The 26,581-nt window shown below is 48.4% G+C and overlaps 1 protein-coding gene across 4 annotated transcripts in view; it reads right to left on the bottom strand.

Moving 5' to 3' along the window:
- Positions 1-337: 337 nt before the first annotated feature.
- Positions 338-26,581, bottom strand: part of GATA4 (GATA binding protein 4) — a 73,147-nt gene continuing 46,903 nt past the window's right edge. For 3 of the 4 annotated variants that reach the window (XM_072952620.1, XM_072952621.1, XM_072952619.1), the window contains exons 3-7: positions 9,767-9,936; positions 8,637-8,762; positions 4,910-4,997; positions 3,236-3,384; positions 338-2,131 (exon numbers count right to left, since the gene is read on the bottom strand). In XM_072952620.1, the coding sequence (XP_072808721.1) occupies positions 1,949-2,131; positions 3,236-3,384; positions 4,910-4,997; positions 8,637-8,762; positions 9,767-9,936 (716 nt within the window). In that variant the 3' untranslated portion in view covers positions 338-1,948. The remainder of the gene's footprint in view (positions 2,132-3,235; positions 3,385-4,909; positions 4,998-8,636; positions 8,763-9,766; positions 9,937-26,581) is intronic. The other variant, XM_072952622.1, reaches the window with a different exon arrangement.

A 26,581-nucleotide genomic window follows, 5' to 3' on the forward strand; every position in this document is an offset into this window, starting at 1 on the left:
CCCCAAGCGGAGCTCTAAAATGCCCCCCTCCATCGGGCAGCAATTTCGGGGCCACAGGAACTTCAGTTAAGGGCTGGTCCATCCCTCTCCTGGGAAGCCAGACCTAGAGGTTACCTGTCAAGGTGGAACACTAGTCAGTAGCAGGGCCGGGCTGCGTGTCCTTGTCACTAGCCCCATCGCATACAGAGGAAGTCTCGGCCAACTGCCAAAAGGAATGGAAGGAGAAGTGACTCAGATGCAGCCCATGAGCAGATGGGCAGAGGGCCTCAGTGGCTCCAGACTGCCTTGCAGAGTGCAGCATCGACCTCCCAGGAAAGACCTCGGAGGGAGGAGAAGGGAAAGAGGAATACAGATAAATTTATTAGTTAAATACTGATTTTACAGCCATTTCACCTTAAGACAATGTTAGCAGGTTTGTGGGTTAGGGAAGGTACATGAGGGGGCTTTCTTGGAAGAAAGCAATGATGTAAATGATCATTAAAACAGAATCTGGGTGTAAAGATACTCTCTGCTACAGCCAGGAGGATTTGGGGGTGGGGGCTGGGTGGCTGGGGTGGCACTTGGGAAAGCCAGCTAGCTCCTCTCTGGTGGCAGCAAGGGCACAGAAGGCGGTGTCTTGGTCTTCGTGAGCCAGGTGCCTCCCGCAGGAACAGCACCGTGGAGAGGCGGCCAATTCCCTAACAGGGGGAGCGGGAGAGCCCTCGGCCCATCCTCAGCATCCGTCCTCTCTCATCATTCTTCCGTGAGTGCTGTTGCACTGTTTGTTTGTATTTATGGTGAGAAATCCTGAGCTCTTTGCCTCCTGGACAAAAGATTTCTGCTGGAGAAAGGATGTAGGTGCAGGTGCTTTGCGCCTGCCCCGTGGAAGGGCTCGGCCTGCTTTTTGGACAACAGGCTCTTCCCCGCAGAACAGCGAGTTCACCTCGGCCAGATCCAAGCGGAAAACCCCGCCCCCCGCAGTGCACCCAGCCCCGGGGATGGTGTCCCCCAGACCCCTCTCCAGAAGGATCTCAAGTCTCAGATGAATGCAGGTCAAACTTGCTTTGGCAGAACCTTTTTTGTTCTTACTCAGCACCCCCTGTGCATGATGGGGTGTAAGAAGGATCTGGGGGTCAGGCTTAGGGGAGCTCCTGTTTTGCTGAGGAAGAGACACTTTCAAGCTGCAGGCAGAGCTGAATCACAGAGCAGCAGAGGGAAATTCATTCAGAGGCCTTGGTGGGGTGGAGAGAAGGAGCGATTTTAGCCATAGAAGGAACTTGCGGAGAGGAGAGGCTACCCGGTGGAGAGTCTGCCAAAGCCACTCTGTGGCGGACGGAGCTGTCCCCTCTCCGTCTCCCCACGGAGCATCCGGGGACGCTGGCCCTACACCCAGGGTTTTTGGAGTCAAGAGTCAGTATTGGATCTGCAGGTGTGCTGAATGAGGGGGAGTGTTGGGAAAGGGCAGGAGCCACCCAAGGGGCCACCGCATCCAAACGCACCTCAGACAGATGCCCGGATTCAGGCCGGAGCTGGGGCCCCAGCACCCTGCCCTCTCCACCTGCCCTCAGGTCCCAGGTGCAAGGAACACCACGGAAGAACCACCGTCTCGGGCCACAGCGGTGGAAAGACGGGGAGAAGGACATCTTGTCTCTCGTCCGGGGTGGGGCGGGGCAGGAAAGGAGAAGGAACGCTCCAACTCCGCGGAAGGGTCTGAGGTGTGCTCCCAGTGAAGGGGGGCCTCTTCTGGATCAGAGTCTGGGCTCTTTCCAGCCCCCTACCTGGAAAGGTATCCGAGAAAATCCAGCACCCACTTCCCCTAACCAAATCATAGACTTCAAGTTTCTTCCCAGTTGTTGTCTGGAGTCATTCCCAGACAGAGCAGGCTGGCCCCTGGGAGCCCAGAGCCTCATCCCTGCTGTCCTCCGAGTCCCAAGTCCATGCAGGAATCTGAGGAGGGGAGGAGGTGACATTACGCAGTGATTATGTCCCCATGACTGTCAGCTAAGGCCAGGCTGTTCCAAGGGTCCTGCTTGGAGCTGGCCTGTGGTGACTGGCTGACAGAGGATGCGTAGCCTTGAGGGGAGAGCTTCAGGGCCGAGAGGACCGGGTGGATGGAGGGCCCGTGGCCAGACATCGCACTGACTGAGAACGTCTGAAAGCAAAGAGGACAAGATGCAGTCAGTGGAATCCCTCCTGGGGCTTGGGAGGGGGTCTGGGCTGGAGAGGGGAGCCCTATCCTACAGCTGTGCCCAGGCTGACTCCCACCCCAGAAAGGGGACGAGAGGAGAGGGTCAAAGGACAAGGGCAGGAAAGGCACTAAGCTGCACTTCTGTCCTCCTGACCCCTGTGCTGTGGGGGCAAGGGGTGTGTGTGACTCGTGAGCTCCTTCTGAGCACTGACCCAGTAGGTCTGGTTTCTCAGAAGCCTCTGATGGCTACATGAGACATTTTCTACAGTCTTATCGCCATCAACCTCCACCTTCAAACAGAAGCCAGCCTCCCTGCTTAGAAGGGGCTCCTGGCTCTCCTGGTCCTATGGGACCGGCTTCCCTTCACCCTGACAGGTGAAGGCTCATTAGGACACGCCTCCCTCAAGTACAGCCAGACAAGAGATCACAGGGAATGGGAGACCATGACCAAGCTTGGGGGCATCCTGAGCCCACACAGGGGGAACCACAGAGGGAACGGGGTGGATGGGCAGGGATGCCATCTTATCTGAAAGAGGGATGTGCGGGTACTGCTGGCCCATGTTTTGGACACACATATGAAGCTGGACCTGCAGCCCACCCTCATTAAAATGGCATCTTGCCTGTGACCTCTCCCCCTCATCCTGGACTCACCCACCCTGTCCTCTGCAGTTTCTACACTTTTGCCCAGGCCAGGAAGGACCTCCTCCTCTCCTTCCTCCTGTTAAAATCTACCACCCTCAAGGCCAAGGCCAAGTCACCCTCACTTAGGAGACCAAAAAAAGCCCCCGGTCTGCCTCCCCCAAGGCATGCAGTCTGACTCAGGTTGTAGTCATGCTGTGTCCCAGCCCTGAACTCCCCTCCCCTGTCTCCACAGGTCCTGGCACAGAGGAACTGCTCAACGTTTGTGTATCACAGTTGTGTGTCCAAATTGCTGTAGCTTGATCAGATGTGCTGGAACATTTCCTTGTGCAGACAGACCCTCACCTTGGGTGAGGGCCTGGCTGGAGTTCGTGCTCCAGCGCCGGCCTGGCCACCTGGCATTGGGGTGTGCTCCCCCATGGGCAGTACCTGGGACATGGAGCTGCCGTGCCCATAGTGGGACGACAGCCCAGGCTCTGTCTTGATGGGACGCATCTCTTCGCTGCTGCTGGTGGCGGCGCTGCTGGAGTTGCTGGAAGCACTGGTGGTGGGAGGAAGGCTCTCACTGCCCGAGGGACCTGGAACAAGGCAGAGTCAGGACACCCAGACCAAGGACAAACGGATGGCGGTCCTTTGAGACAGCCAGAGTAGATCCGAGCTAATGGCTTTATCTACGTTGGGTGGGGAGAGAAGCAGGGTCGTCCATCAGTGCAGGGCAACAGCTCTCACAATGAAGCAGAACTATCAGAATTTCAGGGGAACTTTTTCAAATGATGGGCTCTCCACCCCTTATCCCCAGATCCTTGAGGCCACAAGGGTCTCAGGACTCAAAACTTTCGGATTTTAAAAAGGGCAAAAACTTAATACTGTAGAAGACCCTCCAGCACGGTCTGGGACAACACTCTGTAATTAAATACATTAATCTTTCTACAGCAAAACACCTGAATATTCGCCTGTGGGGTAAATAAGACTATAAATAGCCTGTGGTTGTTCCGATTAGGTTTTGCTGCCAAATCTAGCTCCCTGGACTTTGAATTTCAGATAGGGGGTTGTACACCAGAACCCATCCCTGCTCTCCCTGTGACTCCAATACAAAAAGAGATGAAGTTCCCCAGGAGAAGGTGCTGTGCCGCTAAACAACGTAGAAGCAGGGGAGAAGGCTGAGGACCTGGTGCGAGACACTGGAAATTCTAAAAAGGCGTGACTGCCAGAAGGGGCGAGCCACTATTTAATCTGGAAAAGGAGAACTTTTTTTTTTTCTCAGCAGTGGAACAGGGAAATGTGTCTGTCTTTGTAATGCCTTAGATCAGAAGATAAACTTGCCATTATTTTCTCTGCAACTGCAGCATTGCCCAGGGAAACCTTTAAAGTGGTGGCAGTATCAAGGAGGGAGTGCTCTTGGGAGGGGACCCAAGTAGTCCTCATTCTTAAGTCTAGAAACTGAGAAGGCAGAGTGTATATTGAACAGAATATGGACCCTGAAGTATAAAAACTTGGGTTTTAATTCCAGATCTACCCATTCACAGCTGTCTGACCCCAGTTAAGTTATCCCATCTCCAAGCCTCAGTTTGCTCATTAGTAAGAGGAGGATAATAAATGGGGTCTCCTTGGGGTCTTTAAGGATCAGTGAGATGGTATTTGTCAAGGAGATTTCTAAAGCACAAAGTACTGTGTGATGCTACTTATACAATGACTTACACATCCATCTGTAATGAACATGACTAGTGGATAGACTTGTCCTGTCTTCTTAGATCCCAGAGAGAACTGAAAGGACTTAAGTCTTTGAGTGGCTGCAGCACCAAAGATGGGGGACTGAGTAATGTTCCTTTTCCTTCAGGCCCTCAACCAGTCCAGCTGACCCACTGCCATCTTTGCAACAAGCAAAAACTCAGGCCACAACTTGAGCTAAGCCTGCTTCAAAAGTCCCCAGTATGTTCCATGGTGATGAGACTCTTGTACTGGGTCATTTTTCCTGTCCTGAGTGGCCGGAGATGGATGACGCCACCATCATACCTCGGCAGCCTGGGCTGGCCCGCCTGAGAATACACGATTCGCACACACTCTGCGGGCTACTGAGTTACCACACGTGGGTCTCTTCCTCACCTGCTGGTGTCTTCGATTTGTTAAGGTTCTTGGGCTTCCGTTTTCTGGTTTGAATCCCCTCTTTCCGCATCGCAAGAGGCCTGGGAACCTACGGGGTCACAAGTCAATATACACGGTTTTCCATTTGTACATGATCTGCGACAGAATTTACAGACACAGACACAGACACACACACACACACACACACACACACACAGGGAAGGCACACGTACACAGGGGAGGCCAGATCTGTGCAATTCCTCTACAAGCTTTGGGGCTGAGACTAAGTAGATCAGGTCCAGAACTCCTGCTGAGCAAGAAATCAATTCTTCTAAAAATACATGTTGAGCTCCTATATTCAGTGCCAAGTATTCACTAGACCCTGGAGAAACAGACTTAAAGACACAGTTCCTTCCCTCCAGAGGTTCACAGTTTATGGGCAAAGACAAACAGAAAATAACCAGACTCATAGGTGATGTGGGAGAACAGAGAAGCAGCACTGAACTCTGTGCTGGGTTGGGGGAGGGAAAGTGGCACACGGGCACTTCAAGGAAGCCTTCCCTGAGGAGGTGACACCTGAGCTGTAGGAGGCTGTCGAGCAGACAAGGGATGAGCGTTTCAGGTAGCAAATGTGCCAAAGCCTTTAACTGATCAGCCACACCCGGACATTGTGAAACTGCAAGGGGGGCACTGTTAATAATTATGCGAAGCAATGGGCACAGTCTGGGACAGTCCCAGCGAGTGGAGAGTGAAGTCCCTCTGCTTGGAGCAGCCCTGCACTGTGCTCAGCCTGCGGGGGCAGGCAGTGGTTTCCATGGATGGTGGGAGCTGGAGAGGCTGCCTGGCGGCCAGGGCCTGAGAGGACCTGTCCATGGGCAGTATTTTATGGCATCTGACTTCTCACAGACCAGCAGTGACCGCCGGGCATCCCGCTCCTGAGCCACTCAAGTTCCCTGAACAAGGGTGGGGGAGCAGGCCTGCACAGTCATCTTTCTAGTATTTTAAAATAGTGTGCCTTCCCCACATCCGGTTTCTTTCAGGCCTGGCCAGCCGACCCTGTTAGCCCCCTGGTCTACGCTTGTCTCCCCTATGACACTAATAAAGGTCACAGCTGCAAATATGGAAGGAAAAGCAGTGACCACCTCTGAGATGTGAACACGGAATTGTTAAGGACAGCAGCGTACATGAACTTGGACTGTCTTCTAGTTAACCAAGAGATGAGACAGCATCCCCACCCCTTCCCTCTCCACTCCACCCTTCCTCTTCTTTTTCGGAGGGTTACTTATTTTTTAAATGATGGTACCAGGGATTGAACCCAGGACCTTGTACACGCTCTACCACTGAGTTATACCCTCCCCTCCTCAACTCAGGCCTTCTTGAAGACCATCCTGACTTCAGAAGACTCCTGCCCTCATGTTTCATAACCCCACCCAACTTAAAACTTTTTTGTTAATTGTGGTAAAGTGCACATAGCATAAATTTACCATCTTAACCATTTTTAAGTGTACAGTTCAGTAGTGTCAAGAATATTCACATTGCTATGCAACCATCGCCACCATCCATCTCTAGAATAATTTTCATCTTGCAAAACTGAACTCTGTGCCTCATTTCCCGCTCCCCTCAGCCCCTGGCAACCACTACTCTACTTTCTGTCTCTAGGAACTTGACTACTCTAGGACCTCCTGTAAGTGGGGTCATACAGTGTTCTTTTGTGACTGGCTTCTTCCACTTGGCATAAGGACTTCAAGATTCATCCATTCATGTTGTACCATGTGTCAGAATTTCCTTCCTCTTAAAGACCGAATAATATTCCACATGTTGCTTTTCCATCCATCCATTGATGGACATATGCATTGCTTCCATCTTTTAGCTGTTGTAAATAATGCTGCTATAAACACTGGTATACAAAATCTGTTTGGGATCTGCTTTTAATTCTTTTTGGATATATATCCAGAAATAAGGTTGCTGTATCATATGGTAATTCTATGCCTAATTTTATACAGATAGAATCTTTTTAATACCTGCATAATATTCCTCTATCAGTTTTGTTTATCATTCCCCTATTGAAGAACAACAGTTTCTTTAACCATTTTCCTCCCAAAGGTTTTTTCCCTCTATTTTCATTATTATGGTGATTCAACAAACATCCTTATACATACTTCTTGCAAAAAGAAGGGTCCAGTTGACCCTTGAACAACATGGTTTTGAACTACATGGATCCACTTATATGTGAATTTTTTTTTCAGTAGTAAATACTCCAGTACTACCTGATCGTGGTTGGTTCAGTTCACATATGCTGAACCCCAGATATAGGGAAATTGTGTGTACAAAGGGCTGACTATAGCTTATAAATGGATTTCTGACTGCACCCCATCCCCCACATTGTTCACAGGTCAATGGATTTCCTCATGAGTATTTGTAACTATATTTTAAGCCACTCATTAGCTCATTATAACAAGAAAACATGAAAAGATGCATGAGATTAACTTAACAACCCCTCCACCCCACTACCATCAATCTTGTTCCCACGAGGCAACTGGAGTAGCAGCCTGTTATGTTTCTTGCATTAAAAAAATTCTCAAACCTGTGCACATGTACGTATCCATACAGGCATATGTGTATGTATGTGTGTTGCATCCATCCAGAGGTGTTTTTTGCATATATGAGCAGCTACATATAAATGATGTTCGTCCTCTTTTTTTATAAAAATGGCGCCATGCTTGTCGAATGTTCTGCACTGACCTTTTTCTGAAGCACTACATAATGGAGATTGTTCTAAATGAGAAGATAAAGAGCTTTGTAGAAGCTCTGTGTATTCTGGAAATATTAACTAACCTGTTTGCTCATTTATGTGCATTTTGTTTTTTACTATCCTTGGGTATTTTTTTTTTGGAGGGGGGTATCTTTTTCCATATACTAACATGAAATGTTATACAAATCTAACTTTTCTTTTATGGCTTAAGAGTTTTGAAAACTTGCTTTAGAAGTCCTCCTCCCATCCCTCAGGTTGGATAAATCCACCCCCTCTAAATTTTCTTCTAATATTTTCATTGTCCCTAGTTTAGAATGTTTTACATTTCACATCTTTAATTCACCCAAGCTTTTTTTTGGCTTTGGTAGGAGACAGAGACCAAGCTTCGGTCGTCTTCCGGATTATGTCAACACAACCATCCTTTAAAAGCTGTCCTTCATCCACTGAACTGCTACCTTTGTTACCTGACCTACTCCCACACACATGGGCTATTCTGGAGTCTCCTCATCTGTCACATGGGAGCTGGACTTATATAGTGTTAAAGATGGAAGTGATGCTCCACAGCAGTGTCTCTGCTATGGTCTGAATGTCTGCATCCCCCCAAGATTCACATGTCCACAAACCTAACCTCCAACGTGATGGTGTCAGGAGGTAAGGCCTTTCCGAGGTGCTCAGTCATGAGCCGGGAGGCCCCCTAGCCACCTCTGCCCCTTCCCCCACATGGGGGCACAGCGAGCCTGCCAGGAACGGGAGCCCTCCCTGACCGCGCTGGCCCTGAGCTCGTCCTCCAGACTCTAGAACCTGGAGCTTAATTTTTGTTGTTTATCATTCTGTGATATTCTGTTACAGCAGCTCCAACAGACTAAGGCAGTTTGTAAGGTGCCTTCCAGATCCAAGTTATCTGTTAAGAAGGAAAGGATGGACTCTGCTCTGCAGGGAGGAGGGCGGACGAGCCCCGGGGGGAGGAGGGCGCGCAGGCGCCGCAGGGACCCTTACTCCGTGGAGCTTCATGTAGAGGCCGCAGGCGTTGCACACCGGCTCGCCCTCGGCGTTGCGGCGCCACAGCGTGGTGGTGGTGGTCTGGCAGTTGGCACAGGAGAGGCCCACCCGGCGGGATGCAGACTGCAACACAGGAGAACAGACACTCAGGTCCGTGGAGAGGGCAGGCGCGGGGCATCTGCTTCACCGGGAGTGAGCGCGGGGCTGGGCGGCGCGAGAACCGCGGACTGGCCACCGCATGGGATGCCCGGAACCTCGGCCACTCCTGGGTGCGGGGACTGAGGGCCGTGTGCCCGAGACAGTGCATCCTGGTCTTAACTGCGGCATCAGGGACATGATCCTCCCCTCAGACGAGAAGCCCGGCCAGCATGGGCACTGTGGGTGGAAAGCTCCTCCCCAGAGAAGAATTCACCTGGGCTTCAGGGGCCGGGCGAGTGGGGGTGAGGAATGACTGTATCTGAGTGTCATCAAAGACTGGCCTCCAGAAAGGGAAGCACCAGGGTTCATTCCCCCGTTCCTCGCTCCCTGATAACTGTGAAAGCTAGTCTGTATTGGTCAAAATCAAATTATAGTAGAAAAGACCACGGAACCAGGAGCCAAAAACTCGGTTCCAAACTCTCCCCCAGCCGCAGGGCCAGCACACACCACTTAATCTCCTTGGTCCTTGGGTTTTATCAACTGATCAACTGAAAACAGGGTAAGTCTGTTTTCATACGTGTAAAGGAAGCATTAACCTTTGTCGTGGGGCCACTGTGAACACTGGAGACACACCAGACAATGCTGGGTCTGGAAGCAGAAGTCTGGACTCTGGTGCCTGAGGGGTGTCTAAGTGACTATCAGCAAGGTCATGAGCTTTTCTGAGCCTCACTCTTCACTTCTGCATAATTGAAGGGTTGAACTAACTGGTCTGGAACATCCTTGGAGCTGCGCTGACTCTGGAGGTGTAAGAAATGACGACTTGCCACCCACCCAACTCTTCACCTGCACCTTCGTCGAAAGATGACTCGAAGCCCCAAATTCAGAACCAGGGATTTCCCTCCAAGACCAAGCCCTGAAGTGGGGTGCTGAGAGGGAAGAAGGATGCCCCCCACCCACACCAGGGCTGCTGGATGGTCGTACGCGCTTACCAGCCGGCGCTGAGGCTTGATGAGCGGCCGGTTGATGCCATTCATCTTGTGGTAGAGGCCGCAGGCGTTGCACAGATAGTGTCCCGTCCCGTCCCGCCGCCACAGTGGGGTGGACATGGCCCCACAGTTGACACACTCTCTGCCTTCCGAGAAGTCATCAAACATATCTACTGGGTGGGAAACAATACAGAGGGTTAATGCTCTGTCTATGCCCAGAAACCTCACATTGGAGAATCTGGAGACCAAAGAAATCCTGCCCTTTCTTTGCAAGGAGTGGATGAGGATCATGTGGGGCTGCCTGGCTCCTCCTCACCTTGACCTCAGCCCCTGGGGAATTAGCTTGGAGGGCTGTCCTGGGAGGTGGACAGGGTACTCCCGGCATCCCAGACACAGAGGGCTCTCCCCATCGTGAGAAAAGGGAGTCTGGCAGGGACCGCCATCGCCTGGAGTTAGCGCTTCCCTCTCCTGCAGAGCCTGCAGCCCTGAGGTCCTCACCTAACACTGGGTTCAGCCCCGACCTTCTTTCTCTTTTTCCCTTTCAAAATTGAGATTCCATTTCCCTTTGAATGAAAATATAATAAATATTTACTTTGGGAAAATTTAAAAAGCACTGAAATGTATAAAAAAATATAGAAACCGTACATAATCCTGTAATTCAAAGATCAACACATGTAACATTTTGTTTTATTATATACTTTGTGGTATTTATATGTTGACATATTTTGGCCTACTTGAGGTCAAGCTATATAATTTTGAGCCTGTTTTTTTTCACTTCATAGGAAAGCATTTTCCCATGTTAGAAATTCTTCATAAACTCGTTTTAGTGCAGTGTATCGTCCCATCACAGAATTGTGCCATCCTTTAAACAGTATCATTGAAATTTCACTTAGTCATTACCCAGCTTCTGACTTTTGTTTTTAAAATACTGTCATTTTATACAGTAGTCTTAGCATTTCTGGTTACTCCTTGGATACTCCCAAGGAATTACTGAGCCAAAGGGACTATCTTTTTTGAAAGTTCTTGAAATTTTTAAACTTTCCTACCAAAAAGGCTGTAATTCACTTTTCCCATTTCAACATATCTTTTTTTTTAACTTTCATTTTTTTCACTTAAGTACAGTTGATTTACAATGTTGCAGGTGTACAGTAAAGTGATTCAGTTATACATACATATGTATTATTTTTCAGATCCTTTTTCATTATAGGTTATTACAGGATATTGAATATAGCTCCCTGTATATCTACTTTATATGCAGCAGTGCATATGTTAATCCCAACTCCTAGTTTACCCCTCCCTCCTACTGTGTCTGACATTTTTTCTTGCTTACAGGAATATAAAATACAGGTGCATATTATGAGTAACAGGGCCTTAGAGTGGGACATGTCCACAGGATCATGACTGTCCTGGTCACTCTCCTGCACTCACTCACATGGCACCTCCATCACCCTTATCGTCCACATCTATAGAATTTGACAACTGACAAACTACACTCCATTCCAGTTGCCCTGCTGAGATATGCTGGGCCAGTTTCCTTATTCCCCGATCTACATAAAGCCTGGCTCAGAACTTCCAGAAGTCTGTCCAAGTATTCTGCTTCCTATTTTGAAATTTTAAAATATTCTTTCTAAATGGTCTGTCCCTAAGTACAGCCACGCTGGTGTCCAGATTGTCTGTCCTACCAGCAGAGGCAGGAGTTAAGAGGAGAGGGGAAAAGCTCTCCCTTCCGGGGATCTAGCCCCCTGTCCGCAGGACCTAGCCTTGAGGTTTAAGGTCACACATTCTGCTAGCTCTGTGGCCCCGCTACCGCTCTAAGGGAATGCGGGCTGGAGGAGAGGATGGTGGGGAGCCCTCCCCTCAACTCTGGGTACACAAACAGTCATTTGCACCTGCAAACAAGTAGCAGTGAGTCAACAGTGTGCAGGTGTGAGGGGCTGTTTGCTCAGGCCAGGGAGCGGAGCACACACTGGTCACGAGAGGCTATTTTTGCACCTGGGTCACACTGAGAGCCTTCCAGCAAGGTCACCTGCCTTCAGAGCCACACATGACCTGACAACGCCTGTTCTCGGCCTGTTTCCCTACACCCATGGTGGGGGGCGTGGTGGGAGCGACAACCGGCACCCCACCCTCAACCCATCCTCGCCACCTGCACCCCACCCCATCCTTGTCCGGGGCAGTCACCCTCATCCCATACCCTAGGAGTTCACAAAAGGACCTCAGACCCAAGGAGGGGCGCTTGCAAGGCCCTCATTTTGTTGGTGCTTGCAATCAACACTAGAGGGCACTGCAGCCTCAAAACCGACACACTGCCACAGCCAAAGAGAATGTGACAATGAATGTATGTGTGTTCTTGTACAAGTGAAAAATTGTGCTCTACACTGGAATTTGACAACATTGTAAAATGACTATAACTCAATAAAAAATGTTTATATAAAAAAAACAAACTGACACACTGCACTCTTGTCTCAATCATGGTGGAGCACTTTTTAGATCCCCTTTCCAGTCCACACTGAGCACAAGCCTCTTATTCTATATTTTTTAAAATCACATTAAATTTCAAACATATTTAAAAGTGGCCAGAATATCAAAATGAACTCTTATTTAATAGCCATCCAGCTTCCAACAACCGGTGCTCAATCCTGCCTGATACATACCTCTACCCACTTTCCCCATCCCAATTTTTTTTTTGAAGAAAATCTATACATGCTGTCATTTCATTCATAAATATTTTGGTATCTATGCGACTCTCACAAATAAAGATTCACATTCTCTTCCTTTTAAAGAGAAGCAAACCAACTTCTTTCATCACAAGAAGGCTCCGCAGACAAAGATCTCACGATCCATTCGTCTTTTTCTGGAGGGGAGGTTCATTCCCTTTTCTCCCACACTTAATTTACATCCAGGACATACTCTCACCCCAGGAGCTTCCCTAGCGGTCCTGTCTCTCTGCTGGGTACCGGCCTTACACTGCCTTGAGACCCCAACACAAGGCTTGCCTTAGAAACTCCTCACTTGCCGCACTGAATGGGCTACGCAGTCAAGCAGCTGACTGTGCAGGCCAGGGAAAGGCACTGGAGGTCGGCTAGTGTGTATTTTTCGCCGATAAATATTTACTGAGCACCTGCTGTTTAAGCACTTGGAGAGATGTCACAGGAGCTAGGTGAAGTCTTACTCTCAGAATGCTAATGACCTGCTTGGGCAGACCGGGCCAGAGTATCAGTCATGGGTAGCAACGTTACTCAGTTCACCTGGGGCACACATCTTAACCGAGCTGGGTATTCAAGTGGCAGGGACTTCTTGTCTAAGGTAGTAAGTGCAGAAGTCTGACCCAGATTGAAGGGCCGGGTGTTACAACAGCAGCTGAAGGAAGGATGGGGAGGGCAAGGCCATGCTTCCTAGGACACCCCTCAGACACGCCATGTTTCCCTAAAACCCACCCCCACCTCCAAATGGACAGCTTCCGTATTTTCTACCAGAATATCTGGCCATCCATCCCACTCGGTGAAACGTTACATAATTGTAAATGATTATGACACGGACAATGTAACAGCAGCGAAAAATGCTTACCTCTCAAGTTAAATGAAAAACACAACACACAGAACACCAGTGTAAATGGTGTTTACCCTGTGATGGCCGCTGAGCCCACCAGGAAGGGGCTTCTACCAGGCTAATCAAATTGTGTGGACTTTTCTTTTTTTAAAGACACCATTCTGTAATGTTATAATTGCCTATTTTAAAAAAACTCCGATAAAAAAGTAAAAACAAGGCAAAAAAAGTTTTGATCACCTCAAGCAACGCCCAGGACACTGCGGGGGGGGGGCTATTTTTCTCTCTTACACCTGATGCAAATATGTATTTTCCTCTTGGACTGAAGAAAGGGAGAAAGAAGGTCAAACCCTGCTGCTTAGCAGCCACTCTGGGGGAGTGAGAGGCGACAGGCTGGAGCCCCACACCGGCATCACACCTGGCACTCACACCTGGCGGTGTGAGCCTGGTAACAACCATCTCATTACCAGCATGCTGGGTCAAACTTCCTGGGCTGGTGGGCAGCAGCCTGAAGCCAGTTTCTAAGCTTGACTTCTAATGAGGAAGGGCCCCAGGATGCGGACGCCCTTGACCTATGAAAGTCCCGCCCGCCCAAGGCTGGGCATCGGGGAACTAGACCAACTACCTAGAAGGCAGTGGGAACACAGCTCTTGGAAGTGGGTCAGTGTTACCCCCACATTCAGAGGAAAGACTTGTAATAATAGTTGTAAAGTACTTTGCAAATAAGAGGAAAAACTCACAACAATGGCTGTAAAGTGCTTTGCAAACACCAAATGAGATAACAGTGATGGGTTATTGTTAGGGTTGGAGGGGTTGGGAGGGAGTAGGGAAGACCTGGGAGAACCTTGGTGGTGGGGGCGCAGGGATATGGAGGTGGGGGCAGAGATAAAAGAGCTAGGAGATTTGGGAACCTGACCTTCTCTCAGAATTGTGGATTGTGTCTCACTCTCAGACTTGGCCAAGTTTGAGACTTGTGGGCGGGGAGTGAACTGCGGATACTTACAAGGTCTCGGAGCTGCTGCTTATGGGAAATATTAATTCACACTCATTTTAGCAATCAAAGGCTCAAAGTGAACTGCACCCTCACCCCAAGAACGGGGATCTAGCTCCTCACTTCTACTCATGCACCACTTAAAACAATTTTTTAAAATTGTATTATTTAATTATTTTATTTTGGCAGGGGGGAGGTAATTAGGTTTATTTATTTTTGGAGGAGGTACTGGGGATTGAACCCAGGACCTCATGCATGCTAAGCATGCGCCCTACCACTTGAGATATAACCTCCCCTCTCCTAAAACAATTTTTCTTTTAAAGAGGGGAACAAACCCAGACTGATTTCTTCAGCATCCAATTTAGTTTGGATATTGCTAGGAACTAAAGCAGACTACTCCCACCCACGTGCCTGAAGAAAAATGTGGGCCAGGAGGTTGAAGGATCCCACCCTGACTTCCCCACGGAGAACTGACGCAATCACAGGCAGGGACCTGACCTCTCCTGACCACTCCATCCATCTCAGGGAACCCACCCACAGGCCGGCCAGCAAGTCAGGGCTGAGAGGAAGAGAGGGGAGGTGGAGTGGAGAAGGGAGAGGACTCAGAGGCCAGGAGGGATCATGGATGGCAACACGCTCTGGGCAAAGCTGGCTTGTCTCCTGACTGCTGGAGGGAGAGCCCTCGCTGCTGGACACTGTTCTGCGCGCGCCAACCCGCTAGGTCAGTGCCACAGAGCCTGACCGCCTACCATGCCTTCCACTTGCTAGGGAAGCTGGGTCCTGAGCCAGAGCCCTTGCTGGAGAGACCCTCCTCTCCTCAGCCCCCAGTGCAGAGCCCAGGTGGTGTCTGGGTTTCTGCAAGGTGGGGGCACTGGAGCTCAAACATTCACCGCGTGTCTGCTCTGCTTGCCTTCGCACCCAGTGCTGCACGTAGAGATACATTAGGCAAAACTGGGGCAAAATCCCTGCCTCAAGTCGTTTTGGTCTAGCCGGGAATACACAACTTAGAGCAAGCCATTACATCAAACGTGGCAAATTGCACTGGTGCCTGGGCTGCATCGCTACCCGCCCCCCCCCCCCCGCTTCCCTGCACCCCCCCCCCCGCTTCCTGGCCCCCTGCTGCACATCCTAGCTGTCCGACATCCCTTGGCAATCTATCTGGGGAGGGAGGACGGGTAAACACAATGGAAATTACCCCTGCCCAGGGCAGGGATTCCATGGTACAGAACCCAGGCCAGAAGGGATCTGGACTCGGGCAGAGAGAGGGGAGGGGCCGCCCGAGACCTCCCGGAGCCAAAGGGGCTTCAGGAACAAAGTCCCTGGCCCCACCCCGATGTCCCTTGCTGAACCCCAGCCCCGAGTCCCATCCAAAGTTCAGCAGAGATTGTGCTTGGATTTCCTGACAGGCCAGCTCTGTCCCCGGGGCTGGCGCCTGGGTCCGGGGCACGAGGGGAACAAACAAACGCGAGATTTTCGGGCAGCTCCGGAGCCTTCGGTCTTCTGGGCTTTGTCAGGCCCGGCCTGTGACAGGCGGCGCCCGCGGGGAGGGCGGACACAGATCAGGCAGCGGCCAGGCTGGCGGGATTGCAGCACCAATTTTGGAAGCTCCTGCTGAACAGAAGCGGCTCCCGCCAGGCCGGGCCAGAGCCGCCCCGCGGAGCCCGGGCCCTGCTTCTGAGCGCCCAGAGCAGAACGTGTGGTTCCTGCAGAGCACCCACTGCGTGCAGACCCTGGGCCCGCGGGGGCGGAGCTTCTTTAGAAATTTACAAACCAGGAAACTGAGAATAAGCCATATGAAACAGTTAGCACACCGCATTTCTGAATAGCCACCAAATTATAGGAGAGACCTTTAAACTTTTCTCCAGGTGAACATCGTAATTGTACTGGAGATAGATTTCCACCCCCTTCCCCAGCACACATGTTAACAATAACAAAAAATGCACAACCTAAAAGCTGAGAATTATGTTTTACCTGGCAGACATTCTGAGGGCTTCAAGCCCGGGAGACACTCTCAGATTGCTCTGAGGGACTGCTCTGAAGAGATAAGGGGGGAGCCCAGGATATAAAGGAGTTTTGAACAAAAACCAGGTAGTGGGAACATGAAAAGGTTACTGTTCATTAAAGAAAACCATACATCTCAAGTTAATGAATTTTGCGCTTTTCTATGTATGGGAAGATGCAAAAGTCTGGGCTCACTGAAATAAATCCTTTGATGTGCACCTTAGCTCCCTAGGGCTGGTATCCGGTATCCGGTGCTTTCCCGTCTTGAGTCTCCCCTGAGTCTCCCCCGGACACCACGGTGAGGAGGCTGAGGGCTTGATGGTGGGCATCCTGCTTCATCCTGAGCTCCCGCAGGGCTCATGGCGGGGTGGAGGGCAGCTATAAGATCCTTTGTTTACTGATGTGGCAGGCAACATCTTTTATTCACACACACAAACAAATAAGCAACACTTGGAGCCTGGCTTCAGGCTTGAGGTGAGAGTTAAAGATGGGTCGGGTCCAAAAAATAAAAAAAAATCACAAAGAAGCAAGGACATTCTGAAAGGAAAGAACAATAGCACCAAGAACACGGAGGGAGGGAGGGAGGGAGAGACAGAGAAAGAGGGAAAGGAAGGAAGGAGGAGAGAAGAGGGCAAAGAACTACCTCTTGTGACCACAGACTGGAGGAAAATATTTACAGCGTGTGGCCAAGAGTTAACACCCCTAACACGCTAAGAGCATGCAGAAAGCATGCACACATCACATGCAGAAAGATGAGAGGTAGACTCCACTGGGCAGCCAGTGCCAGTTGCCGCAGGAGCTGTGCAAAGAGCCAAGCCTCTGTCCTTCCGTTCTGTGGACGGACTGCTCCTCCCCTGAAGATCTACATGCCCCCAAGTATCCACCTCCATTCCTCCCTGGTCTGTGCTCACAGCAGGGGCAGAGTGGGAGGCTGGCTGGGAGGGCAGGTGGGAGGACTGCTAACCGGGTTCCAAGATGTGAAGTCTTGCCCAGCAAGCAGCGGAGCTGGGATCTGAACGCAGACGGACTGAGCAGTCTCTTAACCGTGGGCCCAGAGTTCCTCCGGCTCCTGCCTGCCGACCGATGGCTTGACCATCCTGTCGGGGACCCAGTCCTTTCCCCAGCGGCAGACAGTGTCAACAGGAACAGCTCAAAAATCAGTCCATGAGAGACAGTTTAGGGTCACAACACAACATGTTTGCGGCCAGGGCCATAAGAAGTCCAGGACCTGTGTAAACTCTGTTTACCCAGCTCATCTGACCACAAGAGCGTCTCAAGGCACATCTGTTTCCCCGCCCTTCAGCACGCCAGCTTGGGAAATGCCTCCAGCCTTCATCTCTGTGACCTTTAAGAAACCCCACATGTAGGGATAGAACTACAGCATGAAGACTTCCCTGTGATGCAAAGGGTCACTCACTAGCCCAGGAGAAATTTCTCTGCGCTTTCTTAATTCAAAGTCAGTGATGATGTCCTGAGCCTTCTGCACGGAGCAAAGTCAAGTCCGTGAAGGGTGGAGAAACCACACAGCTATTAAGGTTCCATGATGTTAGGTTCGTTGCTGTTCTGCAACCCTCCCTAATTTGGAGCTTTGTCCTTCTAACAACAGGTGTTTTCACAAACACTGTTCTCCTCAGCCTCTCTGGGCTTCCCTGCCCCTGCCTCCTGTCCATTAACCCCCCTAGTGACTGAGCTGTCCCAGGTCTTCCCTGAGGGGCCTGGGGACCAGCCCTGCAGAGCGCAAGCCAGTGCACAGAGCCTGGGTCTCTCAGGCTGCGGCGTCCAGCAGGCACCCTGCCCTGCAGTCCCCTCCCTCCTAAACCTGGAGCCACCGGCTACCCTCTTGTCTGCCACCCCTCGGGGCTGACGAGGATGCCACATAACCCGTCATGCAGAATGGGACACTGTTGAGGGAATGGGTGCTTATTACTAATTATTCTGGGACAACAGGCTTAAAATCAGATGTATGGCCGCTCCTGGCGGAACTCCAGGTATGAGACCTATAACCCCGACACATTTACACCCTCCCACCTTGGTCCCCTGCGCACCTGATTCTCCCGTGTCACCATCTGACCTACAACTGGGCTGAGTCACCACCTCCCAGACAAGATGCAGGCAGAATGCAAGGAAACAGGTGCCTAAAATCGCTTTCAGTGTTGGGTTCCCAAAGTGCCCCGACCTCTCCGTGCTCCCTAGGGTCCAGCTGGGCTCGGCCTGAGCTCAGCTGCAGCCACGGGAGCCCTGACTGGGCACCAGCAACTGTTTGCTCCTCTCTGGACTCCGGGTACTGAGCCCAAACTGTACCCTTTCGTCTTTTTTTTTTAAGTATATAAATTTTATAACACTCACTCACCAGGATTTTTCAAAGTGCATCATTTTAGCTTTTCCAATAGTGTAGAGATTTTTTTTTACATATATCTTTTTTCAGATTCTTTTCCATTACAGCACATTACAAGAAACTGAATGTAGCTCCCTGTGTTGTACAGTAGGTCCTTCTTGTCTCTATTCATCCCGCACTCCTAACTAATCTATCCCTCCAGCCCATTTTCCCCCTTGGTAACCACGGTTTGTTTTCTACGTCTGTGAGTCTATTTCTGCAAACTGCACCCTTTCTTCTCTGGACCTGGTCAGCTTGCAACAACCCCACGCCATCGGTCCTGCTGTGCTGGCTCTAAGGCTCCCAGAGGGCAGGCAGCACACAGTCCTGAACACTGGAAGGGGTGTTTGGGTGACTCTGTGAACATTCAGTGGAAGAAAACCAAGGTCCAGAGAAGGTGGGTGACTCACCTAAGTTTCCAGAACATTTCGTGACTTGATCTTCGCCCTCCCCGGTACCACGCTGCTCTCAGGCTGGGTCACTCCATCAGCAGCGCTCCGCACACAGCAGAAACTCAGTGCACCCTGGCCAATCAGATTTCAACAGAATCCAGGGCCCTAAAGCGTCTAATGAGGCAGCAGCCATGCCAGCAGGTTGGTGTAAATCGAAAGGATCTGCTCCCAGCCTGCTCGACCGCCTGGCCACTGAGATGCACGCTTCTGGGCAGGCACTACAACTCAGCTGCGAGAATTATCTACACGGGGCCAGAGGTTTCCCTATGTGTATAATATGTGCACAGAAAGTTACATACACAGATGGATAGATAAATGGATGTGGAAAAGTACCCCATGATGCATTAAAAACCATCCACTCTCACTAGTGATAAAACTGCTCTAATTCTCCATCAGAATACATCAGAAGGACACCCCCACCCCAGGCCAAAAAAAGAGAGAGAAAAAGAAATGTTCATTTTTAAGCTGTTCATGGCAAAATACTAGAAAGAACCCAAATATCCACTGATGGGGGAATGGAAAAGAAAACTAAGCCGCAGTGAAAATACACAAAAATATGAGTTGATTTTTTTATATGACAATTATATGGACTATGTTAAGATTTTCTTTCCCTGTAACACAGTTCAAATTCATTATGTAAGTAGTTAAACAAGCATCTCTGGATCTGGGGAACAGGGCTGGAGGCAGAGGTCACAGCAGTGCCCTGAGCTCGGGGGGAAACAAACAGTTAAAAATAACATGATGTACTGTGAAAAGCAGCTGGTCACGAAAGACCACTGAGTGTGTGGTTCCATTTCTATGAAATGTCCAGAACGGGCAAATCCACGAGACAGAAACCAGGTCCCTGGTTGCCAGAGGTGGAGGGAGAGGGAACAGGAGTGACTGGCCATGGGGACAGGGTTCTCCTCGGAGTGATGGAAATGTTCTCAAGTTGACTGTGAGGTGGATGCACAACTCGGTGAACGTACTAAAATCCTCTGAATTGTACACCTTCAATGAGTGGACTTTACAGAATGTAAATTACACATTCATAAGGCTGTTTCTAAATAACTAGTAAAATTTTTAATTTAATTTTAAAAAGCATCTCTGCCTAGCAGTCAGAGGATTGGAGATGTCTACTTTATTTCTTGTTTCCTGGGAGCCTCTCATCCCGCTGACAAAGTGCCTTCTTCACTGCGGGCCCAGGTGCCTCCCCTCCCACGGGGGTGGCCGTCTCCGGGCTCAGGCAGCCACCATGGCACTGACTAGTGGTCCCACCCCACGGGAGGAAAGAGGAAGGTCCTTTCCACAGGGGGCAGGACGGCAAGTGTGGGCATGTGCGTGACAAGCTAAGCAAAAGCCGCCTGCCAGTCTCACCGTGGACAAAGTCCGGCGCTGGGCCCGGCTCCTGCAAGTCCAGGCCTCCTGCCAGCCTGCCTCAGCCATCTAGGGATGCCCTGGCGGGGGGCGTGGGGAGACCCCAGCCGGGACATCCATGGAGAGCACGACACGGTCCTGCCTGGGGTGGGGGTGGGCAACAGGACAACGTCTTAGCAAAAGTACAAACACGCGCACTCGATCCAGGAATTCCACTCCCAGGAATTTCTCCCGCGGACCCACTGGCCCTCGCGTAAAAGGGCTCACGCACAAGGAGAGTCAGTGTGGCACTTTTCCTGCAGTAGCAGAGGACTGGGGAAAACAACTCACAGGTTCATCAGTGTGGAACTGCTGTTCACTCGGAGCACACTGTGTAGCCACAAAGAATGAAAATCTTTTATGCACTGATATGGAACCCTCCCTGAAACATGCTGTGAAATATCAGAGTACAGGACACTGCATGTGACCCTCTCTTAAAAAAGAAGGGGAGAAGAGGCTACACACAGACTCGCTTGCATACATAGTGTGTGTGTGTGTGTGTGTGTGTGTGTGTGTGTGTGTGTGTGTGTGTACCATCCATATGTTTACACAGGAGGACAGACAAGTAACTGAAAACAGTGACTGCTTTGAGGGAGGCTGAACCTGGCGGCTCAGGAATACCTTTCACTGTATGCTCCTTTTGAAAACTGAACTATATTAACTATTTCCTAATTATAGTAAATAACACTTCTTTCATAGGTTAAATAAAGTAATAAAGCAAATTAATATGGCCTGCCTAGCATCACCACTGTTTCATGCAGTAACAGTTTTAATTCAGAGCAGGGGAGGTCCCACTTTTCTGACCTCCTGACTTCCCATAAAAGCATCTCATCCCCCACCACTTTTCAGGCGGGGTCTCAGCCTGGCCGACCAGCTGCCCCCTCTCTCAGCGCCCTGGTCCTGCTGGGTCTGGCTGGGCTTCTCATGCTCAGTTCTACCTGTGCACACGGCCTGTTTAGATGGGGTTCCTTCTACGAACTAGGAAGCTTGAGGGGGAGTTGCGGTCGGGCCCTTTTATGAGAGCCATTGGAGGAGACTCACACCAAGGCAGTCGGAGCCCATCTGACTCTGCAGGCCCTCTCCAGCTTGTGACTAGCTGGCAGGAGGGAAAGGAAACACTGAACAAATTGCCAGACCAACTCCCTCAGGGATCGAGACAATGGGTCTGGAGGGAAAAGGCTTTTCCTTCCAGCCCAGCGGCCGTCAGAAGGAAACAACTTCCCTTTCACCCCTGGAATGGCAGCAGCCAGCCAGCCAGCTGGGAGATTTATGGAGATATAAGGTGACCTCTTTATTGCTCTGCATGCTAGGGAGGCATTTCAGGGGAGATTTACGCCTTCCAGAAGGGGAGGGGGGCCAAGGTGTAGAACCATATACAAGAACCTGTATTTCCCTCTGGGGGTTTCTTGGGGGTTATTTAATCAAACCCAGGTTAAACGCCATCACCAGCACTTTCTTTCTTTTTCTCCTGCTGACCCACCTAGCCACCCTACAAGCTCTTTGAACGAAATGTGGATTCTAAGGAGAGTCAGGAGGGCTTTTTTAGCTTTTAAGTTTAGCTAACATAAAACAAAACAAAAAATAAGGATGAAGATCACGGTCAGCAGGGCCAGGAGACTGTGCCTCCCTGGCGCTGGAGCCGAGAGGTGCACGTTTTACTTGCCTAAAAATGAAGGTGTTAGACCAGATGATCTCAGTCCTTTCTCGTTTGAAAATTATCCAGATTAACAGCCGATCAAGTGTATAAATTACTCTGCACCAGTGATTTTTCTGTCACTTGTTTTGTCCTGTTTTGTTTTAAGCTGCAGAACCCCTTCTTCAAAGAAAATCTTATTTAGGAAGCTTAACATAAAAAGACAGAGAAGTACAGCTGATTGGGAGAAAGGATGGCCCAGACTCCACCCAAATCCCCCTCTGTGCATCTACACCACACAGTGATCGCGAGGAGGGTCCTCCAACCACGAGAGGGCGCCAGAGTGCAGAGTGCAGGAGTGTGACTCAGGACTCTACTAATAACGTGAAAGGGGTCCAGCCTCTGCTTCAGTTGTCAAAAACTACATTGACCAAACTAGGTGGGAGCAATGAGAAGCAATTCTAGAAACAGTCAGAGGCCAAAATGTTCACCCACAGTAATTTCACCTCCCTTGCTCTGGTCTCCACAACTCAAAATATGAAATATTTGGAAAAGCTGATTTCTAGCTCCCTTCTTTTTGAATCATCTAACCTGGCACTACAGTATCACTCTTGTTATTCACATATATAATGAGATTATGTATAAAATTTCCCCCTAATTTGTGTTTAAATTGTATAAATCATAGTTGCTATAAGAATTCAAACAGTACAGAAAGAGGTCACATGAAACATAAAAGTCTTCACCGTTACCATTACCCAACTCTGCCGAGGAAATGGTGGCTAACAATTTTTCTACTTCCAGATATTTTCTATGTTACTATAATTTTTATTTTTAGAAATGTATAAGTTACAGAAACATACCAAAAATAATATAACAATCTCTTTTATTCCCTATCACCACCTCTTATCCAACCACTATTTTGAATTTAGTATATAGCCTTCCAATTCATTTTTATACTCTTATACATATATGCACCTCTGAACATGATAAGTATGGCTTTGTGTAAATTAAATGTTTAATTTACATGAATGTCTTCACACTGTACATCATATCACATTCACAAACTTTTTTTTTAATATGAAATATTTCAAGAACTGAGGGAGAAGAATATAAAAGCACCCCTGAAGCTGCCACCGAGCTTTGTTAAATCTTAACATTTTACCATATTTGCTTCAGATTTTCTAAAGAACTGAAACCCTGCAGATACAGTAGATTCCTGTGTATTCATCCATTATCGCTGTCTCCTCCTTTCCTCAGCAGGAAAAAACCTCTGTCTTGAATGTGATGTTTGATTCATGTGAATGATTTTAGTCTTGTAATATATGTGCATACTTTTTCAAAACAATACATAATATTTTTGCATGTTTTAAACTTCACAGAAATAACACAATTTGTATCCACCTGTGTTCTATTTTTGCCTATTAATATGTTTTTGAGTTTTAATTATGTTGATACATGTGGAGCTACTTTATTTGAGTTGCTTTATAGTTTTTTCACTATAGTAACACATCATATTTAATTTGTCCATTTCCTTTTTGATGTATATTCAGGTTGTTTTCAATTTTTGCTGTAAAAAATGCTGCAACAGGCATCCTTGTGCATATCTCTGGGATATATTAGGCATGCTACAGACATGATCAAAATTTAAAAAAAAACACTTATGTTTGGTTTTGGTGCTGTTTAACAATGTATCAGTCAGCTTTTGTTAGGTTATGCTGTGACAAAAAAAAACCCAGAATCTCAGTGGCTTACTATACTAAGGATTTGTTTTCTTCCATCACATTACATGTCAGTTGCAAGTTGGCTGAAGTTTACGTGTGTTATTCACTCTGGGATCCAGGCTGAAGGTGCAACCTCTATCTGGGTCACGCCAGCCTCTTGGCAGGGGGCTAAAAGTGATGTCACAATCACATAACGCTCTTAAAGCCTGTGCATGGAAGTTGCACAAGTGACTTCTAGTCCCATGTCACTGATCGAAGCAAGTCTCACAGGCAAGCCTATGTTATTGGAGGTGGGGATATAATTCTCCCCCAGGGAGGGGCACCTGGAAGAACAGTGCCACCTGCCCTGAACACAAATGGGATCACACCGTGCAGACTCTTCTGCAGCTTGGTTTCTTCGTGGAAGCACACACATTTGGACATTTTCCCATATCAGCACAGATCTACCTCACTCTTTTAAGATGATTTATTAGTTTTACATTGTAAAGAACGTTTACGTTCCAATCCATAATCCCCACAGTCGTTAAGCTCTACTTAGATACTGGAAAGAATCCACTGCTTAATGCCCGTCTTTTGATACGATGGCTTCCCCTTTCCTAATGCCTTGGCTGTATTTCAGCAAGTAATTGTTCACTACTACACACAGCAGGGCTGTAATGAACATCACTGCATTAATTTCTGTGCCAGTACCTGTTTATTTTCATTTGTTATGGATTTCTGATAGGACAAGTTCTCCCTTCTTAAGCCTTCTTTATAAAAATTATCTTGGCTATTCTTGTACAATAACTCTTCCATATAAACTCTATAATCAGCTTGACAAGTTGCATTTAACAAATCCTGTTGGGATGTTTCCTGGGACTGCATTAAATTTATACGTTTGGGGGTGCTGGGAAGAAAGAATACTGTTCAGTTTTCCAATCCAAGAACATAGTGTCTTTTCCCATTTATTCATGTCTTCTTTTATGTCTCTAAGTTTTATAGCTTTCTCCATAGTGACCTTACGTATTTGTTTACCAAAGGTGACCACTCTTTCATCTGCAAATAATGAAAACATTGCCTCTTCCTTTCCAATCTCATTTACTTTATTACCAGGTAAATTTACACTCAGCTGGAGATCTGACAGGTATGGGCAGCCCTCAAAGTCTTTCCTTCACTGTCCTTTGTATTTCCATTCTGTTTGAGACTATTTCTGCAGTTAGGGGAATGAGTTTTTCCCTAAGTTTCACTGGAGATGAAACTTTTATTTTATTTTGAGGGTTCTTTTCATCTGATTTGTGGCTGCTGAGGGAGGAAGGAGAGAAAGCACACCTTACTCTTTCACAGAAAGTCTCCACCTGCTTCTTTGCAATACATGCGGCCCCTTCGCATCTTATCACCTGTCCTTCCTAACACTAGCCTTCCTGGACTAACTGACGTTTCCATGGGTTTATCTGGCCATTAACCACATTGATCTTGAGTTACCTGTTTTTCCCCTTGTCTTGAAGTGTCCTTTAGAATTTTTGGTGTTAATTCATTCTTTTCTCCCAAACTATATTTGTTCCTAAGCCAAGTTATAAACAAATGGAGGGCAGGGTATATGTCATGCCTTGTTTATTGGGTTAGTTTTACTTTCTTTCTCCTTTTTTCAGTCTAGCCTCAGAACTCTGAGACCTAGCAGACATTTGTATACAAAGGAGCCGAGTTTTGTGGGGCAGGTTAACAGCTCAGTGGTAGAGCACGCGCTTAGCATGCACAAGGTCCTGGGTTCCATCCCCACTACCTCCATTAAAATAAAAAAAAAAAAAGAGAGGCGGAGCTTCTCCACAGTGGGGGCTGCTGCGGGCCCAGCTCTCAGCCTCCTTCTCCCATGTGAAGTGCAGCAGCCAGGATTCCTGGACCATATTTGATGACAAAGGTCTAGTAGCTCAGTCCACCCTTTTAGAACTTTCACGTGATTGGCTGATATCTTTGGAAAAGTGTGAAGCTGCTACAGAAAAGTCACCTTATAAAGCAAATTTAGGAGGGAGAGTACCCCCAACTCGTACGTGAATGCTGCTTAGACCTCTGGGTGGGGGGGGACAGAATGCAGCGTGGTGAAAGGGTTTTTACAGTTTACTTTCTACTTAATAAGTTTTTGCTTTGTTTCCCTCTCTTTTTTTTTTCTAATTTTTATTACTGGTAAAATACATATAACATAAAATTACCATTTAAATCTTACGGTTACAGGGCAAAGGGGGTGGGAAGGGATGAATTTAGGACTTTGAGATTTGCAAATGTTGACCACTATATGTAAAAATAAATAAGAAACAAATTTCTTCTCTAGAGCATAGAGAACTACATTCAACATCTTGTAATAATCTTTCATGAACAGTATGAAAAAGAATATATGTATGTATATGCATGACTGGGACATTGTGCTGCACACCAGAAACTGACACACTGTAACGGCCTGTCCTTCAATTAAAAATAAATAAATAAATATACAAATAAAAATGGAATAACATAAAATTACTGTTGAACCGTTTTTGAGTGTACAGTTCAGTAGGGTTAAGCATATTCATATAGAACTCCTCTTCTTGCTAAACTGAGACTCTGCTCTCATAAAACACCAACTCCCCTCTCCCCGCAGCCCCTCACAGCCACCATTCTCCTTTCTGTCTCTATGAGTTTGACTCCTCTAGGCACCTCACGTAAATGGAATTACAGTGTTTTTTGGTGACTGGCTT

This window comes from Vicugna pacos, chromosome 31, assembly GCF_048564905.1.
Source record: "Vicugna pacos chromosome 31, VicPac4, whole genome shotgun sequence".
NCBI classification, from domain to species: domain Eukaryota; kingdom Metazoa; phylum Chordata; class Mammalia; order Artiodactyla; family Camelidae; genus Vicugna; species Vicugna pacos.